The sequence below is a fragment of the Haliotis cracherodii genome, unplaced genomic scaffold (assembly GCF_022045235.1).
Source record: "Haliotis cracherodii isolate W230 unplaced genomic scaffold, xgHalCrac1.p SCAF_8, whole genome shotgun sequence".
In the NCBI taxonomy this organism is placed as follows: domain Eukaryota; kingdom Metazoa; phylum Mollusca; class Gastropoda; order Lepetellida; family Haliotidae; genus Haliotis; species Haliotis cracherodii.
The window spans coordinates 26,766,583-26,791,247 of NW_027266341.1; the positions used below are offsets into that span (position 1 = coordinate 26,766,583).

The 24,665-nt window shown below is 39.8% G+C and overlaps 1 protein-coding gene across 2 annotated transcripts; it reads left to right on the top strand.

The window, feature by feature from the left end:
* The first annotated feature begins 1,528 nt into the window (after positions 1 to 1,528).
* Positions 1,529 to 23,772, top strand: LOC139450034 (uncharacterized). 2 transcript variants are annotated; one of them, XM_071231663.1, is made up of 9 exons: positions 1,529 to 1,683; positions 3,608 to 4,014; positions 4,890 to 5,023; positions 5,930 to 6,072; positions 6,393 to 6,489; positions 7,855 to 8,007; positions 10,405 to 10,577; positions 15,347 to 15,512; positions 18,265 to 23,772. In XM_071231663.1, the coding sequence occupies exons 1-9, from the start codon at positions 1,535 to 1,537 to the stop codon at positions 18,454 to 18,456; spliced, it is 1,614 nt and encodes a 537-aa protein (XP_071087764.1). In that variant the 5' UTR covers positions 1,529 to 1,534; the 3' UTR covers positions 18,457 to 23,772. The 2 variants fall into 2 exon arrangements, with proteins under 2 accessions (XP_071087764.1, XP_071087763.1); XM_071231662.1 differs by lacking the exon at positions 15,347 to 15,512 and adding an exon at positions 16,154 to 16,325.
* The last annotated feature ends 893 nt before the right edge of the window (positions 23,773 to 24,665 follow it).

Sequence of the window (24,665 nt, forward strand, 5' to 3'; positions counted from 1 at the left end):
GGGAAATAAATTTGAAACTTTCGACTAGCACTGTCCGTGTACAATGCAAGTATTGGAGGAGTGATAAAACTCACAAACTGTCTATACGAGATTTTGATAGGTCTTTGAAAGGCATTTAGAAGTGATACTCATACGAAAGAGTATATATATGTCAACTTCTTTATTATGAGGAACACAGCGTTGTCTGTTGCTAATCACCGATCAGCACCAATCACCTGTTGGCTTCCTTTGTTAGCTTCTACCCTTTGTTATTTTCCACCTTTTGTTAGCTTATTCATTGTGTTGTTCTTACATGTACATATATATATGCTCTCTGCCTCATGACATTCTTTCGCCTAATGAAGGAGTAAACATATATTCTGAAACGTTGTGTTCCGCATAATAAAGAAGTTGACATCCATATATATTCTCTTCCTTGAGATTTTGATTATTCAGATAAAATTAATTTAATCGAGGCTTTTACTAGTTAATGATATCTGGTATTGTTAGACATCAGAGACCATATACAGGTTTGTGGTGTCTGGGAGACTTGAAGTCAGGTTATGTCAGTTCTTATGGAAATGTCAGGATTTTGTTGATAAATGTTAATAATCAGTTGGGTTTTTTCGTGAATTTCTACTTGGATCCTTCAATGATCTTTCGATCAGTGTATGTACAGATATCATTTACACATCTCTTCGTAAAGTACCACTAAGTCATCAATTGCTGTCTTCACGTTCTTTCAACTTTTAAATGCCTGTCAAAGGCTTGCTGTGGTTGCTTTGTCCAGTTCGTTGTATAGCTATCAGATTAAGATGCCACCGCCTCTGTGGTCTAGAGGTAGAGCGTCCGCCCGGACTCCACACAGCTAACCAAATTGTATAACATGTATCTCGAGTTGATTGTCTTTCCATCAGTATCTGAAGCCAACAAATCCAAAAGATCTGCGCACTGCCTAGCCATCGATAAAAGTGCTGGTATTATAAGTTTCCCACTTTTCTACATAAACAAAACAAAATTGACGGAAATGGTCGTGTTTAATTGATACGCAGATTGTTTCAAGATTATGTCACAATACGAATGACAGTTTGGAATGTATATCTTGAAGAAATGCCGGTTACGTCCATGTGTGTTTCAATGACCGCGCTCTTTTATTAGTGATAAAAACAACTTCGGGGTAATTGACATCGTACATTTTCAAAGGACAAAATGTGAAAGATCGCTAAACAGCCCTAAAAATACTCAAATTGGCATCGATCAATATCGGGCATCAATATTATGTTAGTCGTATAAAATTTCTAATCAGCTCATTCAAACAACACTTATCCGATTCCTCTTTGGTCCTAATTAATTACTCTATATATTACATAAGCACGGCTAATTACATACAGACGGTGCACTAATTGCAACACCCTTAGACGTAACTGTAAATGTGCACTCGACCATGGAGACTAATCTCTCAGTCACCACAGCAACACTATTACATGCGCAAAAGAATTTCGTTTCGTGTTCTAATTCTAGTTTTATATTCAACAACGGAAAAGACTCATCCAAAATGTCGTCGTCGGGAGGCAAGCACTCGCAAGGAACGAATTCCGAGATGAAAGCACCAGAGGATATGCATTCACACTCTAACGGTGCTTGTGCCGATGAAAAGTGCAATGGGCACAAAAATCCCCCCATATTTGAAGCAATCAAAGCAGGGTATGTGTTTATTTTGTGGAGATACCGTTGCTTGTCGTAACGGGCGATCACTCGACCATGACTTGAATATTACATGTGATACACACGCCTTATGATGATAATTAATGTTGTTTTGTTTACTTGTTCCGTTACCAAAGACACGCTTGAAACCTCGCTTGTGGTTTCCTATTTTTAGGGATTTGTCTATCGTATATTCAAAGAAGCATTTCGACGAGCAACAATTGTTTGTTTACATGGTTACCAGTCATGCGTTCCTATAACTTGAACAGTCTTGTCTGTTGGTGTATGTCGATATGGCATGAATAGTTGTCAGTGTAATATTGTCATCTGGAAGTTATATAGAACTCTGATGTATTTTTAAGAGGTGTTTTGAACGATAACCATTTATGATTATGTGATAGGTCGAAAATTCAACTGAAACAAATTAAGACTCCCATCTCAATATCAATTTGATTGATGTATGGTTGTTTCCCAAAACTTGACCTGCGCTCTGGACAATTTAGCTTGGTGTTTTAAGCTGTAGACGTTTTGGGAGCATACCGTATATCCTGTCTTCTCTAGTAAAACTGCATATATATAATGAAATACAGCGTTAGAACTAAACTGAAAAGCTTTACTAGGCCGGGGAAAGATAAAATGCCCTTTTAATGTTAAAAAAAGAGGACATTTGTGCTAGCCCAGGGTTAGCATACTTGTGTTACTTTCTAACCCTGTTTTCTATCAAACATCTCTTTTAAGAAATCCACTGTGTAGGATAACACTGATTAATCACTGTCTTTTGTCACTCAACTATTTTTCTCTTGCTGCACTGTCACATCCCTATTACATAACCTGTAATACACTGACCACATCAGACCTGGATTTATTACGCAATTGTTGACTGAATAATTAACCCAGATACAAGAAATGCCAAATGGGAACCACTGATTGCAATATATCCCATACACCATCATCCGAATAAACACACACATCAGGGTCAGGATAAACGGTCATGACATGCCAAAAATCTCCAAAACATCATTTGATAACCTGCCATTTGTGGAAACAATCAGGAACTCATTCCTGACGCAACTCTTTGCATATTAATGTGAGGTCATAAAAAGTTATCAGAAATCATTATGAAACAAATGTGTTTCTATGATACATCAGTGTTGCAAAACACAGTGCTGGTAAAAATGCTTTATGGGAATTAGGTTCAATGTAGGGTGTAGGGGCACAGGTGGCCCAGTTGCCTAAGGTGCCGCAATTCGCTGTGCAGAGTTGTTTCCCTTAGGCATCCCTTATAGGTTTGAATCCCGAGTGCCTTGATTATGTTTCTAGGTTTGTCAACACCATACACGAGCTCGTAGGTTTCACCAAAGTGGTAAGCGTCTGTGACCTGCATCACTTTTGGCTTTCCCACATTAAGCTGACACACCGTGATATAACTGGAATACTGTTCAAAGCGGCTTACTCAATGCAGGATGTGACATATTGGGTATGCTTGTGGTAGGAACTGAGATCGGCATTTAGGATTTTATCCTGTTCATGTTGATTCTTGAGACTGTATGAGGGTGTTTGGATAAGGGTACCTAAGTAACATGCATGTATATGTCTTGATCATGTTTAGACATTTTGAAATTTCACAAAAATGTTGTTGATTTGATCATGTGTAAAGCATCTTCCCAAGGCAAGTGAGTGTTAACTGACTATAAAAGTCCAGTTTTCCACCCTTGCTGAACTAGGCTGGTATTATGGAGTTAAATTTTACAGCAACAGAACTAACAAGTCTATGCATAGTCCAATCACAATCACGCAACGAAATCAAAATCCGGTTCCGGTTTAAAGTCAGTTAACTCTCTTGCTTTGCGAGATGTGTACAAAGTGTGTTTTTTTTCAAATTGTTTATTTTCTTTTAATGTTTAAAAATTCTCTTGCTTTCCAGGATGCTTATCCCAATCCAGACGTTGTTTGAACAAGGAGGTGTGGAGGTTTTCACTTCGAGAGATGATAAAGGCCACACACCAGCCCACTGGGCCTGTCTCGGAGGTCACACAACGATCTTACGTTTCATGCTGGAACACAAGGCACCTGTCAATGAACCCAGCAACAATGATTTGGGAGCCCGCCCGATCCACTGGGCCTGTGTGAATGGCCACATTGCAGTGATTGACATACTGGTCCAGTCTGGGGTTCCCCTGGACATTGTGGATAACAAGGGCTGCACACCTCTCATTGTGGCAGCTCAGTATGGACAGACCATGTTGTCTGGCTATCTCATGGGGAAGGGAGCTCGGCTGCAGCTTGTGGATAAGGATGGGGACAGTGCACTACATTGGGCAGCATTTAAAGGTACAGTTACACTTACGTGCAGGGTTCAAAATTCCTTGTATTTTAGTGTTTTAGTGCTAGTGGCACAGTTAAGATTGTAACAGGGTCTGGTGGTCAGGCTCGCTGACTCGGTTGATGCATGTCATCGATCACAATTGCGTGGATCGATGCTCATGATATCAATCACTTGATTGTCTGGTCCAGACTCGATTATTTACAGACCACCGTCATATAGCTGGAATATTGCTGAGTGCGGCGTTAAACAACAAACCAACCAACCAACCAACCAACTATGTTTATCATTGAAACCACAAATAAACATGACAAACACATGGAAAATGATCTGAGTTTATGCTTAACGTACAGTATGAGTGACATAATATATTTAGGTATTCAGAAGGGATGTCAAGAGTCACAAATACACCCTTCCAGTTAGCACACTTTGATTCCAAAGGGTACAACGAAACATCTTTGTGAGTGGCTTATGGCAAGCAATACATTTATGGATGAAGGCCCTTCATGTCACAATGCATTGAGAATGTTAAATTTCACCTGTGTAAAATATTTAGATGATTACATTTGATGAAACTATTCACTTACATGAACATGATGAAATTGGAAGCACTCCACCCCCTCCGACTCTGCCTCACCTAACACATGGACAGAGTTTGTCATCTTTTCAGGATTATATTCTACCCCAGAATACTAACAGAACAGCAGGGTTCAATATTAAGCTTGAAAGTCAAGGGGTCCTTGTCATGACCCCTAGTGGTAAAAGTTAATAAAGTCCCCAGATTGAAAGACTACAGATGCAATGGGCAAGGACTTAATTTTGAAACTGACTAATATACAAGGATATAATTACTTGTGATAAAGATTGATGATTGTGTTGACAGGTCACTCAGAGTTGATGCGACTGTTGATCTACTCTGGGTTCAACCCCAGACAGAGGGACAACTACGGCCAGACTCCCCTCCATCTAGCTTGCATCAATGGCAACCTGACAGCTGTGAAGGAGCTCTGTGAACAGGTGAATGTCCGCCTTCAATATTTCAAGAACTTGTTCTGCTGTCACCAGTGAATGAGGGATGGAATTTAACCAAGAATGTCTGCTAGCCCCAACTGTAATAACATAGAGCAATAGCCCCCCAAATGTTTGAAATTGTACTAGCCCTTAGCATTCTTAGGAAACCTTTAACATTAACAAAACTGATGTAGGCTAGTGCTAATTTCCATCCCTGGTGAACACATACAACTTTTAATATGTAGTGTATTGGTGATGTGTGTCTAATCCTGGGAATTTTATGAAGTGAGGCCGTAGTTAGATCATGAAAGTCAAATGAGCTCTATTCTGTGCATGAACATTTGGCAAACCTGGACTTTGCATGCTATTAAAGCAATATGTAGTGTTGAAGGTTGCGAGGCTAATGGCCCATGTTGTATACATTATCACACAAGATATATTCTGTTATCTGCTCTTTTTGCTGATGTGTTTGTTCCCTGTAGCTAATCTGCTAAATCAAGGTTTTAGGAATCAGCACAATATGACCATGGAGCCAAATTAAACATGAATGCTGTGAGCATAGTGTGTTCAATATGCAATGCAAGTGGACCCCTGAAGATTCGGGGGTAGAAAAGGTCTTCAGCAACCCATACTTGCCGTAAAAGGCGACTATGCTTGTCAGAAAAGGCGACTAACAGGATCGGGTGGTCAGGCTCGCTGACTTGGTTGATGCATGTCATCGATACCAATTGCTTGGCTCAGTGCTCATGATGTTAATCACTGGATTGTCTGGTCCAGACTCGATTATTTACAGACCACCTTCATATAGCTGGAATATTGCTGAGTGTGGCGTTAAACAATAAACCAACAACAAAACAACCAACAATGCAATGCAAGTGAAATAGAAATTCATTGATCCTTTCATCCATACAGGATAGTGTTGAGATCGATCTGGCTGACAAGAACAGCAAAACTCCTCTCATGCTGGCCGTGGGTCGCAAACACGAGAACATCATCAGTTACCTGAAGAAAGAAGCCAAGTTCAAGGCCAGTGTCTTCCCCCGCATTGACTGCTGGTATGTACTTGAAGAACACATGGATTCCGGGTTAGAACAGCAAGGTTACAATGTGTGAAGCCCATTTCTGGTGTCCCTGTTGTCATATTACTGGAATGTTGCTAAAAGTAGAGTGTAACCATACTCACTTCAAAGCCCCTTCCTTTTGCATGCTGCCTCCATATTGCTGACTACAGCACTAGCACATTTGCTCACACAACAAACTACTGTTAAACTATTGATGTTGTGTTTTATTATCATGATTATCATAGCTTAAATATTGCGACCAACTTGAATGGATGATACTGTTCCCATATGTTCCAACTGACATCTTGTTTCAGGGCTATCATGTTCGGGCCCCCAGGGAACAGTAAAGGGGCTCTGCTCTTCTTCCTCATCAGTGTTGTGTGCTGGGGCTACCCTATGTATTTAATCAAGGTAAGAATGCCATCTTGTGCAATAGTCTCTCCAGCACACCTTCAGTCTAGGGCCCTGTTCCACAAAGCGATCTTAGTGCTAAGTTGGTCGTAATTCCCATACTTTATCATAGGCTTACGATCAAAGTAGCACTAAGATCGCTTTGTGGAACAGGGCCCTGGGATTAAGTGAATGTAATAACTGGACAAAAACATGTACATGCTACCAATGCTGTTTTTTATTTTACTTGGGGCAGTCGGGAGGCCTAGTGGTTAATTAATGCGTTCGCTAGTCGGACTGAAGACCCGGGTTCGAATCGCGACATGGGTACAATGTGTGAAGCCCATTTCTGGTGTCCCCTGCCGTGATATTGCTTGAATATTGTTAAAAGCGGTGTAAAAAACATACTCACTCTCTCACTCATTATAATTTGCTTCAGAATGTTTTTGTTTTAAAAAGCTCAATGTTTTTCTTGAATAAAATACTGATTGTTTTGATATGTTGAAGGCTCCATTTCACACTCTAAAGTACCTTTACCTCTTAGGTCATATATCTATATATAGATCATTTTTGAGTCAGTGAGTAGCCTAATGGTGAACTCTGAATTTAGCCACTAGTCCAAGACGAGTGTCAAGTAAGACTGTTTGATTTTGTAAACTCAGCTAATAATAATCCTGTTAATAGCACAAAAATTTACAGAAAGTTCATAGGTCCCTAGATTATCACAGTGTTACTGCAAGTCTCAAGGACTTCAGGATGCCCAAAGTCATGTCTTTGTCTCAGAGGGGGGCACAGGTGGCCCAGTCGTCTAAGGCGCCATGATTCGCTGTGCAGAGTTGCAGAAACCAGAAAAAAAGATTGTGGGTTCGAATCTTGGTTCGCCCCAATTATGTTTCTAGGTTTGTCAGCACCATACCCTTGCTCGTGGGTTTCACTGAAGTGGTAAACGTCTGAGACCTGCATCACTTGGGGCTTTCCTCCCACATTAAGCTGACACGCCGCGATATAACTGGAAAACTGTTAAAGGCGGTGTTAAACCCAACTCACTCCTCACTCTTTGTCTCAGACAAGGGTAGGGTTTATTTCTGGGTCATAACTTTAAAAATGTTCAAGATATTACAATGAAACTTGGCTTGTGCATTGCTCATCAGCATAACTGGTGCATTTCACTATTTTGAATATTTTCTAAATTTTATTTTGTTTTGTTTCTATGGAAACAATTTGGACTTCATCTAAAACAACACTAGGCTTCGTTTCCAAGTATTTGTTTCCTGCCAAAATTCTACAGCTGATGAATATTTCTGCATGAAGCTGTTATCTTTCCAGGTTGTATAGTGTTATTGGTTTTCATTTACAAACATTTTTATGAACACTTCCTGTTTTCAGTGTCTGCCATTGACATTCTATGAACTGCAGCCTTTCCACCTGTTGTTCATCACTGTGAACATCTTGATGTGGATCTGCCTTTACCACTGCAACACTATAGACCCTGGCTTCCTGCCCAGAAACATACCCGAGTATGACCAGGCCATCAAACAGGTGAGCTGCTACACTGGAGCCACTGCCAACTGAACAGCTGCATTCTCTAACCCACATGGACTCCGTACCCCATGCTTATTGTGGAAGGCCGTCAAATTTCAGTGGATAGGCCACAATGAATTATTAGATTTTCATTCACCCACCTCCCATCATTTCCTAGTCCATAAGTACCTGCAGATGTGTACACTATAAGTTGTCAACCGATCTCGAGGGGCATATGGTGTGATGTACCCTGTGTGGGACCCTGTGATGGCTCAGGGTACATAGGCTCACACACAGGATGTCCGAAGTTTCACCGAGTAAAGCGCTTTGAATCAGCCATTTTGACAGCTAGCAGACGACACAAATGAAGAGTTACTTCCCTTGTCCAATGCTTTCAGATAAACATCGGTTCATTTCATTCAATGATACTTATGCGAGATAAGCAAGTTACCTAAGGTGTGTTCCCATTGATCTCAGCGGAATATATGAGTGGGCTACATGGAAAATAATTGCCCACTCCTTAACCAATCAGGAGGTAGTATTTTAATGTAAGGGTAGAAAAAGGTGTGTGTTCCCCATGCTTATTGTGAAAGGCCGTCAAATTTCAGTGGATAGGCCACAATGAATTATTAGATTTTCATTCACCCACCTCCCATCATTTCCAAGTCCATAAGTACCTGCAGATGTGTACACTATAAGTTGTCAACCGATCTCGAGGGGCAAATGGTGTGATGTACCCTGTGTGGGACCCTGTGATGGCTCAGGGTACATAGGCTCACACACAGGGCACATCACACCTTATCCCCGAGGGATCAATTGAAAACAATTTTATCCCACTGACATTCATTCACACAGACCCGAAATAGATGTCCGAAGTTTCACTGAGTAAAGCGCTTTGAATCCGCCATTTTGACAGCTAGCAGACGACACAAATGGGAATCATGCCAACAATATAAAATTAAAATGACTTCCACGTCACAATTGTGGACATTTTGCCTGAAAATTGTAATAATCGGTTTACTGTGGCCTTATACCATGTATATTGTCCTACTACCTGGGGAGACCAACATACAGGGTCCTGGCAAACATAGTGTATCATCATATACCATAGGCATTCAGTAAACTACGGTTATAACGAACTCAAAGGGACCACTTATATTTCTTTGTTATAACCGTAGTTCGTTATAAGCATATACACAGCTTGTTATGTCGGTCAGTTTGTTATAAGCGTGTTCATAATGAGCATAGTTTTCTGTAGTTCGATAATGTTGTTGACATCTAGCAAACTACGTGGGCAGATCAGCTCCCAGATCCTTCACCCCAATCATATGCTAATGTCTAGGTTGATGATTGCTCGAGGTTGATGATTGGCATGCCTGCTCTATGACATATAGGTGTTGAAGGTTACCACACTTGTATCGCAGTCCCAAGAAGACATGCTAAGATCAAGGACATAGATTGCTGCAATATATCACTTGGCTGATTGTTTGTCATTTTACCTCATTTATCAATAGCATAGTCCTTTCTATCATGCAATAGTTTGTCTGATCAAGCTTGGAATATTCCCATGCCTTCTTAATACAGGTCAGTGTAGCTGGCTGACTTGAAACAAGATTCTCTGAGTTATTCTCTGGTATAGCTGTAATCCTGCTGTGACTGGCATAAAACAATATTTGCTTCTTCACATGGCTTACAACATCTCCAGGGGCGGTCGGGTAGCCTAGTGGTTAAAGCGTTCGCTCGTCACGCCGAAAAGGCCCGGGTTTGATTCCTGACATGGGTACAATGTGTGAGTCCCATTTCTGGTGTCCCTCACCGTGATATTGCTGGAATATTGCTAAAAGCCATACTCACTCACTCACCCCAACATCTCTCAGAGAGTAGCAACACAAATATAGCACATTTTGTAACTTCTCCTGCATTACTCCTTTATCACTGTTCATGCATTTACTGCAACAATACGCCTCATACTTACCATGACAAAAAGTCACCATCAAGCATTAAACATTAATGGAATCGTAAAAAAATCATGTGTAATATATGAAGACACAAACCAGGGGAAGGATATGAATCACATAAAACAGAAGTGTTATGATAACATGCAAAGGATTGAAATGGATAAAGCTGAGAGCTCAAAACAGGTGACTGTTCTCTCTGAGTGACAGCAATAATGTGATGATATGTGACATCATCACTTCTGTGGTCACGTGTAAGTTGTGTGATGGGATTAGCCACACAACCAGTTGGAACAAGTTCTTCATCAAGACCTCACACAACTCTTCTTTCTGTCAAGAACAAGCAGTAAATGCTTTCAGGAGTAATGCAGGATAAGTATACTAATAACAAAAAATATCTAGGATTTTACTAGTTTTGAAAGTTTCAGCAAATTTATTTCTTGCATCCCTTGCCCCGTAGGTTGCCCATTTTGATGAATGGAAGCAGGGCAAGAACCCGCTGAGCAGGCTGTGTCACACGTGTCGTACCGTGAAGCCTGTCCGAGCCAAACATTGCCGCGTGTGTAACCGATGTGTGAAGGAGTTCGACCATCACTGTCCCTACATCTACAACTGTGTGGGCTACAATAACAGGTGAGATACAACAGAGATACCCAGAAAACCAGTACCACATAACACCATCATTGCAGCTCTCTCTAAGTTTTTAGGACCCAGCATATCTCTTAACAGATATTCTCGCAAGTTATGTTTACTTTTAGGAAGCCAAGTGGCAAGCAGTAAATAAATTGAGTCTTTGAAAAAATAGTTTTAGTACAGAGTGAAATGAAGACAAGATTCTGTTTGAACATGATTGTGAATATTGATTATGATCTTGAAATATATGCATGTTGATTATGGAATGATATTGAATGACAAATTTGCATGAAACCTGTATATGCCAATGTTTAAATTGTGGTGGTATAGTTCACATGCATGGTTCTGAATTAATGTGAATTATTGATGTGTATTTGCATGTAATTTAATGTTGCTGGGTGAATTGTTACCATGGTTACATTGTTCTGTTTTCCATTTTTTCTTTTTTTGGCTCCTTTCCCATATTTCTCATTTTCCAACACCTCTTAAACATTATCATAAAGTCTTCTATCACAACATGCAAATAATAAAATTTCAATTTAGCCATTACCGCACCCAGCAAGATTAAATTTTAATTATTTAAAGTTATGTATTCAGCTACATGCATTTTGCACAAGCCTATTTGATATCATCGTATATGATAATGATGATGGTTCCTTCCCTGTTCTGCTGCCCTCCATGACTGCTACTTGTACTTAGACTCGTCTTGTACACTGTAGCCCTGGTCCCAGCTTTGCTCACTCAGCATTTCCTGCTTCATATTCACTTCTGCTATTCCTTTTTCTTGCACAGGGGCATGGATTGCCCAGTGGTCTGAGATGTAACACTTCACAACTCACAGTGCAGTACCTCTTGCTGCAGAGTTGTTTCCCTTATCTTTTGCAGAGTTGTGTCCCTTGTCTGCTGCAGAGTTGTGCCCCTTATCTGCTGCAGAGTTGTGCCCCTTATCTACTGCAGAGTTGTGTCCCTTATCTACTGCAGAGTTGTGTCCCTTATCTGCTGCAGTTATGCCCCTTATCAACTGCAGAGTTGTATCCCTTAGCTGCTGCAGAGTTTTGTCCCTTGACTGCTGCAGAGTTGTGTCCCTTATCTGCTACAGAGTTGTGTCCCTTGCCTGCTGCAGAGTCGTGTGCCTTATCTGCCACAGGGCTATGTCCCTTATCTACTGCAGAGTTGTGTCCCTTATCTGCTGCAGAGTTATGTCCCTTATCTGCTGCAGAGTTGTGTCCCTTAGCTGCTAGTTTTGGGTTCCTATCTCGGATTCACCCGGCTTATGATCCTTGGTCTGTCAGCACCATGCCAGTATTCATGGGTTACTGTAGCGTGGTAAACATCGACTAACTGGATTGGTTGGAAACTGTCGTCCTTCATCAAGTTTACACTCTTATCACATAACTGAAATACAAATAAAGCTACATGAAACGATGTATCCACTCACACTCCCTCTTGCCCTGCTTGCATGGATCTCACAGCAGTGTAGACAAACAGTAGCAGTGGGAAACAACCCAGGCTATCCTTGATACACTTGCAACTTCCCTGTCAAGCCTTGCCAACTAGTCACATTATGCCTTATCTGGTTATGGACAAGATTTACTTTTATAGGTGTGCCATTTCACCTGGCTGTTTTGTCCACTAGTCTTGGATAGAAACTATAGTGGGAGGAAGAAACCAATCCATATCTAAGAGATTTTGCCGAAGGATTTTTTTGTTTCTTGATTTACAGATTTTTGTTTTTGCAAAATTGTGGTTGGTTGGTGAGAAAAAAGTGTTTTGTTCAGAAAGTACTTTAGCATGTTGTGTGCAAAATTGATTTTGGGGTGAAAGAAAATATCACATTTGTTTTTGTTCTTACAATTTTTATGATTAGCAGACCCGTACACCAATTAGGAAAAGAAGTCGACATGTTTGTTTCAGTATTTAAAAGAGGAAAATATGTTCTGAATTATACTTGCACAAGAGTTTGGGCAAAACAATGTTTGTTATGATAAATGTTTACTACTAACGGCACCATGAGAATCCTCCCGTTGAGAAGTTTGAAAGTGAGAGGAAGGTTAGTCTTTCATACAGTTACAACCAACTCAAAGGGACCACTAATTTTAGTTTGTATAACTGTACTTCGAATATAAGCGTTTCGTCTGTCAGATATCTCGGATCAAGTCACATGACCACATCATGTGGTGGTATAAATAGATAACAAAACTATGCTCTGTATATGCAATATGTTTATTCATCTCATAAATGACATAAAATACATAACATAAGTAAATACATGTTATAAATATACATTGGACGCTTTAAACATTGCCTGCGAGGTGTGTTTGCCATCATAAGTTTATCAATACTGAATTTCCGCACCTACTTATTTACTTACTGTTGGCGATTTAACGTGTGCTTTCATGTCTCTATATTTCCTCACTCGCATTTAATAGACAGAGTATATCCACTTTAAGGGCTATAGCCTCATCATTGTTTTGCTGTTGTTAATTGAGGGTGTAGAATGAGGACAAGGTGTCGGTACTTAATCCAGTTAATCACTTGCCTTGCCTTGCTTTGAACAGGCACACATGGCCATGGATGTTTTGATGGGTTGATTAGTGACAAGTGAGCAGCTCAGAGATTAACTGTTCTTTATACATGTAATCATAAACATTGTTGTTGAGATAGTACACATGGGAGCACAAAGAGAGTTTGCTATATCCGTTATTTCGTTATAGGCGTGTCCGCTATATCCAATAATTTTATATGATCAAATTGTCCGGGACCTAAAAACAGTTTGTTGTATCTTTGAGTTCATTATAAGCATGCTCATTATAGATTTACTGGATATATATATTATATAAAATGATTACTTTTACAAATATTAAAGTATTCTGTCAGGGAAAACAGGCTATGAGATGGTTACGGTGTTTGTGTTTCTGCATGTGGTTTATATGTACTCACCAACAAAAGAAACGCGAATACCACACATGTTGGTTAATATATGAAGAATTACTCCTATTCAAGAGATATTAGATTGGTTTGACGCACAAACGAAGTGGAACACATTGGAAAAATCTCTTCTTAACTTATATATTTCTCTATATGTTTCTATGGTTTGCGTTTCTTTTAATGGTGAGTATATATCAGGATGGTTCTGACAGTTATTTTTTAACCTTCCAGTGAGTAACAGTCTGCCATATGAAGACATGCATGTATGTTGTGATGGTGGTGGTGATGGTGGTGGTGGTGGTGGTGGTGGTGATGATGGTTGCGTTGAGGCATGCATGATATATACTCATGGACAGAAGTATGGGAATGGTTGTGAAGGGATTCATGTTTTTGCCCTGACATTATGCATGTGGCCAGACAATGACAGACTTGATGTAATTTATATCCCCCATGATGCTGCTACAACTTATTTCATTATTGAATAATCACATGATAAGCCGATACTTTATTTCATATCTTTGACTTTGAAACTTTGGATTGCGTTAAAACAAATTTAATTTGCCATGGGTGTGTCAAATGTTTACAAAGAAGACCCTTGATAAAACCCAAACTAAGGTACGGGTGGCCTAATTATGTATCCAGGTTTGTCACGACCATGCCCTTGCTTGTTGGTTTCTCCAAAGTGGTAACCGTCTAAGAGTGCATCACTTCGAGCCATCCTCCCACATCGAAGCTGACAAGCCGTTATATACCTGGAATGTTTTCAAAGCAGCATTAAACCCATCTCTCTTTCCCACTAAAACCATAACAGTATGTCTAGTGATTGGTATAGCACATTTTTGTCTGAAGTGTTTTCCATTAGTGAAATTCACAGAGCTGGATCTCAACTTTGGAAGAAATTTGATTAAATGACATCTCTCAAAATCTAAAGAATAAACCCTGTATAGTGTAAAAGATGAAATAATCTCTTGTTTCGTATTGATCAACAAGAATGTCTCAGCATGCTCTTATGGAAGGAGTTTTCTGTTCTCTTGCCCACAAGGATAGGGGTCCAGAGCAATGTTGGATGTACGTTAGAGTTTAGTGAAGTACAGCATAGATTTACTGCAAGTGACGCGTTCGCTCATCACGCCGAAGACCCGGGTTCGATTCCCAAGATGGGTACATTGTGTGAAGCCCATTTCTGGTGTCCCCCGCCATGATATTGCTGGAATATTGCTAAAAGCGGCTTAAAACCATACTCAATCACTCACTACTGCAAGTGACATGTGGATTATGGATGGTTAAGTCTGATAATCTACTTCTAATTCCAGTAAATATTGACATATCAAGTTCCAAGACCTTTCTTTCACCATGTGTTCACATAGTTATTGACTTTGATCACCATGAATTTTCTTGCACACATCGAAGGTCATATCTTTAATGACCTTGACCTATCCAGATGTTTCTGTCTAAGTCTGGATGCCTAATATCCACATGAACATGATAGACCTAAAATTCTGATATGTGTTATCAAATACCTTGATCTTGTACCCTCATGCCTTCTTTCTGGCCATGACCTTGACCTTGATCTTTTGGATTTTTTGATACATCAAATGCTTAGATTAAGAGCCAAGTTAATGTGGAATTGGGCTGTTATCATGTATTGCATACATTGGTATTTTGCTGATTCGACTGCTGCATGGTCTGTTCAGCTGTTTCCAGAATGCCATGATACAGCTGTATTATAACTGCACGGAAGAACGACACACCCTTCTTCCTGTCATTACATTGTTGGCCCTATATTTAGCCAATATGTCAGGATCAAGCAATGCTAACAAAGTGTTCTTTGTTTTTTGTAGGGTGTGGTTCTGTAGTTACTTGCTGTGCCTGTTCATATTGATCCTCCTCACCGACTTCCTTGCCTTCTATATTCTGTATGAGCACAGCTGGGACTGGGCCATTTTCCTGGGGGGAGCAGAGTCAGCATTTTTCACTGTAGCCATTTTTGTCGTCTTTGGAATGACGGTAAGACTTGCCCCTGTTTTGAATGGGATCATCCATGTGTTTCTGTTCTTGCAACTCTGAGGGATTTGGCTGTTGGCAAAAATGAATTCAAAAACAAAATTGTGAAAAAGGGTTGGATCCACAAACTGATCTTAGCATTAGGACAGTTTTGAATCTATGTGAAAGTATGGGAGTTATAATAGTCTTATCATTAATGTCGCTTTGTGCATCTGGGCCCCGTTCCACAAAGCGATCTTAGCATTAGGACAGTTTTGAATCTATGTGAAAGTATGGGAGTTATAATAGTCTTATCATTAATGTCGCTTTGTGCATCTGGGCCCCGTTCCACAAAGCGATCTTAGTGCTAAATTGATCGTAACTCCCATACTTTAATGAAGGCTTACGATCACCATAGCGCTTAGAGCGGTTTGTGGAACGGGGCCCTGGTGATTAGACCAAGGAGCTTCAAGAGAAACACCTCCATAATTAGTGCCACCATTGAGCAAAGTCTGTATTGATAATTGGAGTTTTGATAGTCAGAGTCACTTGCAACTAAGCACACTGTCACCGAGACCACAGCCAAGACCTCTTAGTACAAGCAGAACACAAGGATCATCCCAGTTGTACATAATATCATAACCCTTAATGTCTGTCTTTTGCAGAGGATCTTTTCTAGTGTTTGTAACACTGGTTGCCATATGCGGTGTGTTGTCTATGTATATGGCATATGAGATCTTGGTCTTGGAGAATTGGGTGATGAGGAAGGATTACATCTTAGGCATTCTCCTCATGGTGGTGTTTGAGGTGATAGCCATCAATGTGTCTGCCTTTACGGTAAGTTGTGTTCCTTTGGAACCACAGGGAGAGGTATCATGGATTGTCAAGGTTGACTGTAAAGGGGGTAGGTGAGTGTCCCCCCTTCAAGGTGGGTTGTGTTCCTTGGGACCCACAATACAAGAGGTGTCAGGGTTTGTCAAGGATAGATTAGGGAAGGGGTAGGTGCCCATCACTGTGTCACCCTTCAAGGTGGGTTGTGTTCCTTGGGACCCACAATACAAGAGGTGTCAGGGTTTGTCAAGGATAAATTAGGGAGGGGGTAGGTGCCCATCACTGTGTCACCCTTCAAGGTGGGTTGTGTTCCTTGGGACCCACAATACAAGAGGTGTCAGGGTTTGTCAAGGATAGATTAGGGAGGGGGTAGGTGCCCATCACTGAGTGCCCCCCTTCAAGGTGGGTTGTGTTCCTTGGGACCCACAGGGAGAAGTATCATGGATTGTCAAGGTTGACTGTAAAGGGGGTAGGTGCCCTTCACTGTGTCACCCTTCAAGGTGGGTTGTGTTCCTTGGGACCCACAGGGAGAGGTATCATGGATTGTCAAGGTTGACTGTAAAGGGGGTAGGTGCCTTTCACTGTGTGCCCCCCTTCAAGGTGGGTTGTGTTCCTTGGGACCCACAATACAAGAGGTGTCAGGGTTTGTCAAGGATAGATTAGGGAGGGGGTAGGTTGGGCATGATGTGTATTCCAACAGGGTGAGTTCTGCAGGGAGTCACAGAAGCAGATATATCACAGTCAGACTAGGAAGAAGGGTAGGGTGTGGAGTGAATACCTTAACATTGGGTTTTCTTCCTTGGGGACCTACAGTTGGAGAGGTATCATGGTATCAGTGAAGGAAGGGGAAGAGAATAGGGTTGTTGCCTAGTCAGTCAGTTCTGATGCTTAACAACTATCTGGAGAAGAAATATTATGGTTTGTTAAGGTTAGACTAGCAAGGGAAGGGAATAGGGTTAGGATCCATCTGTCAGCCTCAACGATCAGTTCTGTAGCTTTGCAACCAACTAAAGAAGAAATTTTCTGGTTTGTCAAGGTTAGACTAGCAAGGGGAAGGGAATATGGTTGGGAACTGTCTGCCTTGACAGTCAGTTCTGTTGTTTGTAAACCAACTAGAAGAGAGATACTATGGTTTCTCCAGACTACCAAACACCCATCTTCACCCTTTTTATATCCCTAGGTACCTCCAGATGAAGAAACACGTGTTTCCACCTTTGTTTACTGTATGAAATACACTATATACACAGCCCTCCCCTACCAAACAGTCAAGTGAATTACCTCCACCGACAGTCAATGTGCACAAATACCTTCCATGCCTTGTTGAGAAAAACAAAGTGAAAAGCTTCCCACCTTTTTGGAAAAAAATGGAATGCAATCTAATAATTGATTTATTGTGGCCTGAAACTAAGGCCCCACATTTTGCTGTGCAGAGTTGCATCCCTTAGATGTGTCAGAAGCCTATGATCATGGGTTTGAATCCCAAATCTGCCCTGATTATGCTGTTTGGTTTGTCAGCACCATGCCTGTGCCCATGAGGTTCTCCAATGTTTTCAATGTCTGAGACCTAACATCAAGCTGGTACCTTGTAATATAACTAATTCTTTTCAAAGCAGCGTAAACCAAGCTCTCCATTACTCAAATTGGGGGCGGTGGGGTAGCCTAGTGGCTAAAGCAGTCGTTCGTCAGGCTGAAGGCCCGGGTTCAGTTCCTCACATGGGTGCAATGTGTGAAGTCATTTCTGGTGGCCCCCCCATGATGTTGCTGGAATTTTGCTAAAAGAAGCGTAAAACCATACTCACTCACTCACTCACTTAAATTAAGGCCAATAATCAACATACATAATCTTTGCTTTTAAACACAAAACATTTCATTTTTTAATCCTTTGAAAACATTTTCTTCTATCATCCATTTCACAGATTTACAGTTTCATATTCTATCCTTTCAGGTTTTACATGCAGGCATGAACTTGACAACTAACGAGAGAATAAACCGAAAAAGATACGAGTATTTGAAGGACGGGCGAGGCCAGTTTTACAACCCATTCAACAAGGGACCAAAGCATAATTTAATGGAATATTTCCATCTGCGGAAGCCGCCATATGAACACGAGGTTCAGTTCCTCACAGTGGATGTATGATCCAGCGCAGAGGGCTGGTGGTGGCAGTGTGTGTGTGCAGGACAAAGTCATGAAATGCAATGCCTGTGATCTGTGTCCATTATTAGTTTGTACCAAATTTTATTTTCAGGCAAGCAAGAATTCTCATGTATTTTGCTATGAGAATGTGTAAAAACTAAGTTATTATGGTGTGAATGCTAAACTACGTTCATGTTTCTTGTCATGTGTGATTGAATCATCATGTGGGTGGATCATGATGGTTCTGACCATGGTTCTGTACTCATTGCACACTTAATGAAGAAATGGAAATATACTTACCCCAGAAATCAATCTCATTAAAATCAGGTCTTTTGCTCCCATAGGACACCTCCATAGGAGTCGATTCAGGTGAACCCTGAGCACACTGAGAACACATCAATGGTGTGGCATTATCATTTACATTTGGAAATGGCTGATTAACTTTGTTTTCAGGATATGGAAATAAGATATTCTGATTCGAATGTTTCGCTAATTTGTATTTATGATTTAGAAGTCTTGATGCTGATTGGCTGATTAGAAAGTTCACCTGTCGTGACCTTTTATGGAGGTGTCCAAAGATATTCAGAGGTGTCATATTGGTGTCACAGATCTGATGATAATGAGATACCTCAGAACAAGGAATGTCAGTGTTAATATTAGGGACTGTGAATCAGTTCTATCAAACACCATGAAATATTATTTCATCAAAATGCGTTTTTCCATCTTTTAACTCTTATCCTCTCTGACATTGCCGGTTACAGAATACAGTATTCAGATTCAAGTTCTCCCCATAAATTGACATGTTAGGTGTTACCTCTTTGTCGAAGTGCGTGGTGCCGAAAAGTGGACTTAAGCATCAATCTCTCACATGTGTTGTTTACATCCAGGAATTGGGGGCTCACATGAGACATCTTCTGTACTATCACTACACAGATCATCTGTCCCTCTCTGAATGTTGAAGGGGCGGTCGGGTAGCCTAGTGGTTAAAGCGTTCGCTCGTCACGCCGAAAAGCTGGGTTCTATTCCTGACATGGGTACGATGTGTGAAGCCCATTTCTGGTGTCCTCCGCCGTGACATTGCTGGAATATTGCTAAATGTGGCGTAAAACCATACTCACTCACATACTTATGTTTATTTAATGATTGTTGATGAAAACCTTGAAGTGAAAGAGATGTTTTATGTTTGACAAATAAAAGAATGACAAATAGCCATGTACTTTATTAGCAAAATATGTCCAAAAAATCTTTTTTTAAATTTATTTTTAAGTTTTATTAATTTTTTTTTTTTTAAATTTTCTCAGAAGATTCTTATTTATGACAACCATATATTGCATAATGAATGGTTATATGAAGGTGTATCATTTAAAAAGAAGTGTTTTTGACTTATGTACAGAAAATTGAACATTCAATTTCAAGGATAATTTAGTATGCAACAAACTATGTTCCAAACCTGTTCACCAGTATTTTATTTGTGTGAACATGGTAAATGTTGTGTATATTTTGAAATTCATGACGTTGAATAAATATTGTATATATGTACATGATATGCACACAAACATCCTCATCATGCATACCTCGATGCAGTCAACTTAGATGGTTAGAAGTCACAGCACAAATGGTTCATCTTGTGACAGCCTATTTATGTTGGCCACAATGTCCATGCTGTATGTGAGGCATGCTCTAAGCATGTCATATAACCCAGTGAAGAAATCATTGTGCATTACTGTTCTCAGCTTCATTGGTGTTAACAATGAAATTGTGTCTTCATTAGTGTAAGAAGGAAACCATGCCACAAAGTGATCTTAGTGCTAAGACGACTGTGACTCCAATACTTTAACATTGACTTGTTTTGTGGATCGATTTGTTGTGTCTGTTCAATATTGAAGTTCTGTTAATCTTAGTATTTAGATTGCTTTGTGGAATGTGGACCAGGGTCCCATTCCTCAAAGTGATCTTAGCGTTACAGTTGTCCTAAGTCTGTGTTAAATTATGGGAGTTGCAATCATCTTAGCGCTAAGATTGTTTTGTGGAAGGAGGCCCTGGACTTTGTTGTATGCAGACTTGACAGTGTGTGTCAGCTGTATTACAGTTTATCCTCATAATCTCGTTATGTTCAACTGTTAACTAGTCACTCCGGTGAGGTGTACATGACCATCACACAAATGATGTAGTATTACTTTTCCTTCGTTTCCTGTTACAGGCATGTCTAGGATCCAGTTCCACCAAGCTTTCTTAGTGCTAACTCGTATGCTTTAACATAGAACTGCGATAGTCGTAGTACTATTTAGTCTTAGTCTTAGTGATATTTTGTGAAGCCTGGCCAATGCCCTGATCTCAGAAGGGATGTAGCTTTTAAACAAATGTCGTTACCATAGGCTTATGATAGTCTTAGCGCCAAGATCATTTTGTGGAGCAGGGCTAAAGGACTCATCCTAGATGTGATCTTAATAGCACTAAGACTAATGCAACTACCTAGCTTTAACATAATTTACATACTTACTATAGTCGCAGCGCTAAGATCATTTTGTGGAGCAGGGCCAAAGTACTTATCCTAGATGTGATCTTAATAGCACTAAGGCTAATGCAACTACCTAGCTTTAACATACTTAAGAGAGTCGCAGCGCTAAGATGGCTTTTGGAACAACCTTAGAAATCCTCAGATTAATATGGAGTGCTCTACAGTGGTAAGACATTTTAGAAATGAAGGTCTTAGAATTCAGCATGCCACTGCCTGGTGCTCGAGTATGTCTATGCTCTACTTCCCAGGAAGATGTCTTGAAATTAAGGCTGGAATGATACCTCTGTGCACTGCAATACTAAAACATATTACTGCTTTTATGAAGTCCGTCATTCTGTCTGATTTTCTTAAACTATTATGATGAGTGTGAAAGTGAAAACTAGCTCCTGTCATGTCTTTGCTGTGTCAGAATTACGCAATTGTCCCCTGAAAACATCTATAATAAAGTACATGGTTTGTGTTATCATGATTACATATCAGTCTGGCCCAGTTCCTCCTGATTTTGTTTCTGAGCCACAAACTAAGCTGAGACCCCGTGACGTAATTGGAATACTGTTCAAAGCAGCGTTAAACTCGCTCTCTCAAGAGTCGGTGTGTCATTTCATCTCTGGTTTGAATACATCAGGGCATCTCTGTATTCACCGTCATGTGCTTCTATTCACTGTCTCCACAACATTTGTTCTAAACCTTTCTGTGGCTCAAGTAGGATGTGATATAATGTCTTGAAGTCGCATTTAGAAGTTGTCCAAGAACATTGATGATACAATGCATGGCTGCCACTTTCTGTTTATTTCATGTTTCAATGTTTCTACATTATACCTTTAAAGTTTTAGTTGACTAGGATTCTGCTTGGTGGCTAAATCATCACTTTGCACTGTAAAATAATACTGTTTAATTAATTCAGTACTGGTTGTCGATAAAGTCATCAGCTAGAGTTATCTCCCTTTCAGGAGTAATGGTTTCCCTGAGGATATTTGTATCTGATTCTTTTGCATTTGATGCATTGGTATATCTTTGATTACTTCCGTTATTTTTATATAAAAGTCCAATGCTTTTCAAAGATTTTCAAGGTTACAGATTAGTTCAATTCTTTTGGACATTGACTGATTGTCATCCAAAATTACCTAGATATTTTTTCAATTTTGGTAATGTCCAGTCAAAGACGTATATAGATATTTATATATATATATATATATATATATATATATATATATATATATATGTCTTTGGTCCTATAATCATTTGCTAAATCATTAAAATGACCAAATGGCATTTGCAAAATCACTGTTATCATACTGTGAAATCTTGGTAACTCCTTGTAGACTATCTATCAATAATATGGTCTATGTCTCAAACTATATATTTCACAAAGTTTCACTTTATGTTGAATATTAGGGCCAATACAAACTGATAACTATGAAACGATGTTAGGCCCAATCAGGACAGAATTTACTTGTTTCAGACAGTGATTCTTCGACATAATTCTCCCCAATGTACTGCTAACCTTGGCTCCCAACAATTCCTGAAGAATTTCCCGAACAAGCGTGTTAATGCAAATAAAGTGACAAATAAACTGATCAGATTTAATTCCCAGTTGTTTGCCTTCAGTAAATTCAGGTAAACGAACAGTTGGTCTTGGACCCTGGTATATCGAGGAATCACTGTATTTCAAAGGGGCATTTTGGCATGGGCGACAGGTTCTTGTGATCTCCCACTAGAGTTCACTGGCTTGACAGGAATCCTACAGATACCATGGAATAGAAACAGTGTTATCATAGAGTGTAAAAATAAGTATTTGAAGCAGCCTTGTGTCAAAATGTGCAGCAGAAAGCTTTATATTTACAAAATCTTTCTTTCTTGTCTTAAATATATTTTTTTTTAACAAGATTGTATTTGAGTGTCTGTGAATTTCCCATGTGGCTTTATTGACAAGCTTACAGAGAGTGACTTACAATGATGTTACTATGGTTACCAGGTCTGTTAATTTACAAACTGGAAGATCTCTGTCATATCGATAACTATATTTGATATACCGTATTCGACGTTATAAGTGCCCCGCTCGAATAAGCGATATTTGCTAATATATTAGCTTGTGAACAATCCTAATTGGCACCCTTCCGATTGATCACTGTACACAAGACTTATTTTTTCGCGTATAATACGCACTCATGTGTTATATGAACCCTTAATTATGGGCAATTAAATTCTGAAAAAATATATCTGTCGAACATAAACATTTCAGGCTGTCAGCATAAACCACGAAATTTATCTTTCAACTTATTTTTTCACCAAAATAATATTCTATTAAGAGCCCCCTGTTCCTTATTTTGAGAGCGCCCTGGGCGCTTATTACGTCGAATACGGTAAGTGGAATTTTTTGTCGAAACTGATGTTAATGTTTAAAACCCTGACTGTTGCAGTCTAGGTCCATACTGCATTAATTGTTGAAAATCCATCCTCTTGTGACCACACTTTATAACCAAGAGTCATCAGAAGATGACAAAAATAAACAGCCCCCACGATAACAAAAGGCACCACTTCAGCACCTGGTTAATACATGGACCTAGATTGGATGAAAAATCTTTTACATTTTTCAAATTATGCTCCAGAAACGAAATACAGATGCACAGAAAGACCAGATGATGAATATATTTCCCCCCCCGCATTATATGCCAGGGGATACAAAAATATGATCAAAGTGTAGAGGAAGGTAGATCTAGCTCCTGATCAAAATGTTGCAGGAAACTCATGCCTAAAAAGTCACAAAGAATTGAGTGATGAACCGCCCAACTTCTGAATGATCCGTGTTTGAAGTTATTTTGACTATCATTTTCTAAGTGAAGAGAGCCCTTTTTGCCAATTGAGGTGTAATGTTTCTGGACTTGGGAGTTTGTTTCTGAAAATATTATTCTTGTATTATTAGTAAGAAATTTCCAACATTGCAGCATTTTACATTTCTAGAGGCTAGAACTAACAACTGATCTGTCGTTATATGAAGCTTACCGTATTTGACGTAATAAGCGCCCAGGGTGCTCTCAAAATTAGAAATAGGAGGCTATTTTTAGAATATTATTTTGGTGGAAAAAACAGCTTTGAAAGATAAATTTTGTGGTCTATGCTGACAGGCTGAAATGTTTATATACAACATATATTTTTCCAGAATTTAATTGCCTATAATTAAGGGTGCATGTAACACACGAGTGCGTATTATACGCGAATAATTAAGTCTTGTTTACATTGATCAATCTGAAGGGGTGCTAATTGGGATTGTTCACTAGCCAATATCTTAGCAAATATCGCCATGGACCCTTATTAGAGCGGGGCGCTTATTACGTCGAATACGGTACTTAATAGTTTGGTTTAAGGTGTCAGTGCGAAAGAGCATGTTTGAATCTGTGATGTTTGGGAGCATTCTACAGACCAGCCTATGTACCGTATGTCAAAACATTTATTCATTTACATTAATTTGTCACAGCACTCTCCTGACTTTGTCTAAATGAGCCAGGGCATCAGAATTGTTTGTCTTGAAAAAACTAGCTGTCAGGTCGGCTGCTTCATCAGCTGGTGATGAGGATGCATTCAAAGCTCAAGCTGTACTATCAGCATGGCGGACACTTGTCTTGTTTCCCTCATCTGGAGCCTGATCCACAAATCAAACTTGAACTCTGGGAAGTTGGTTTTTCGGTTGGTGCCA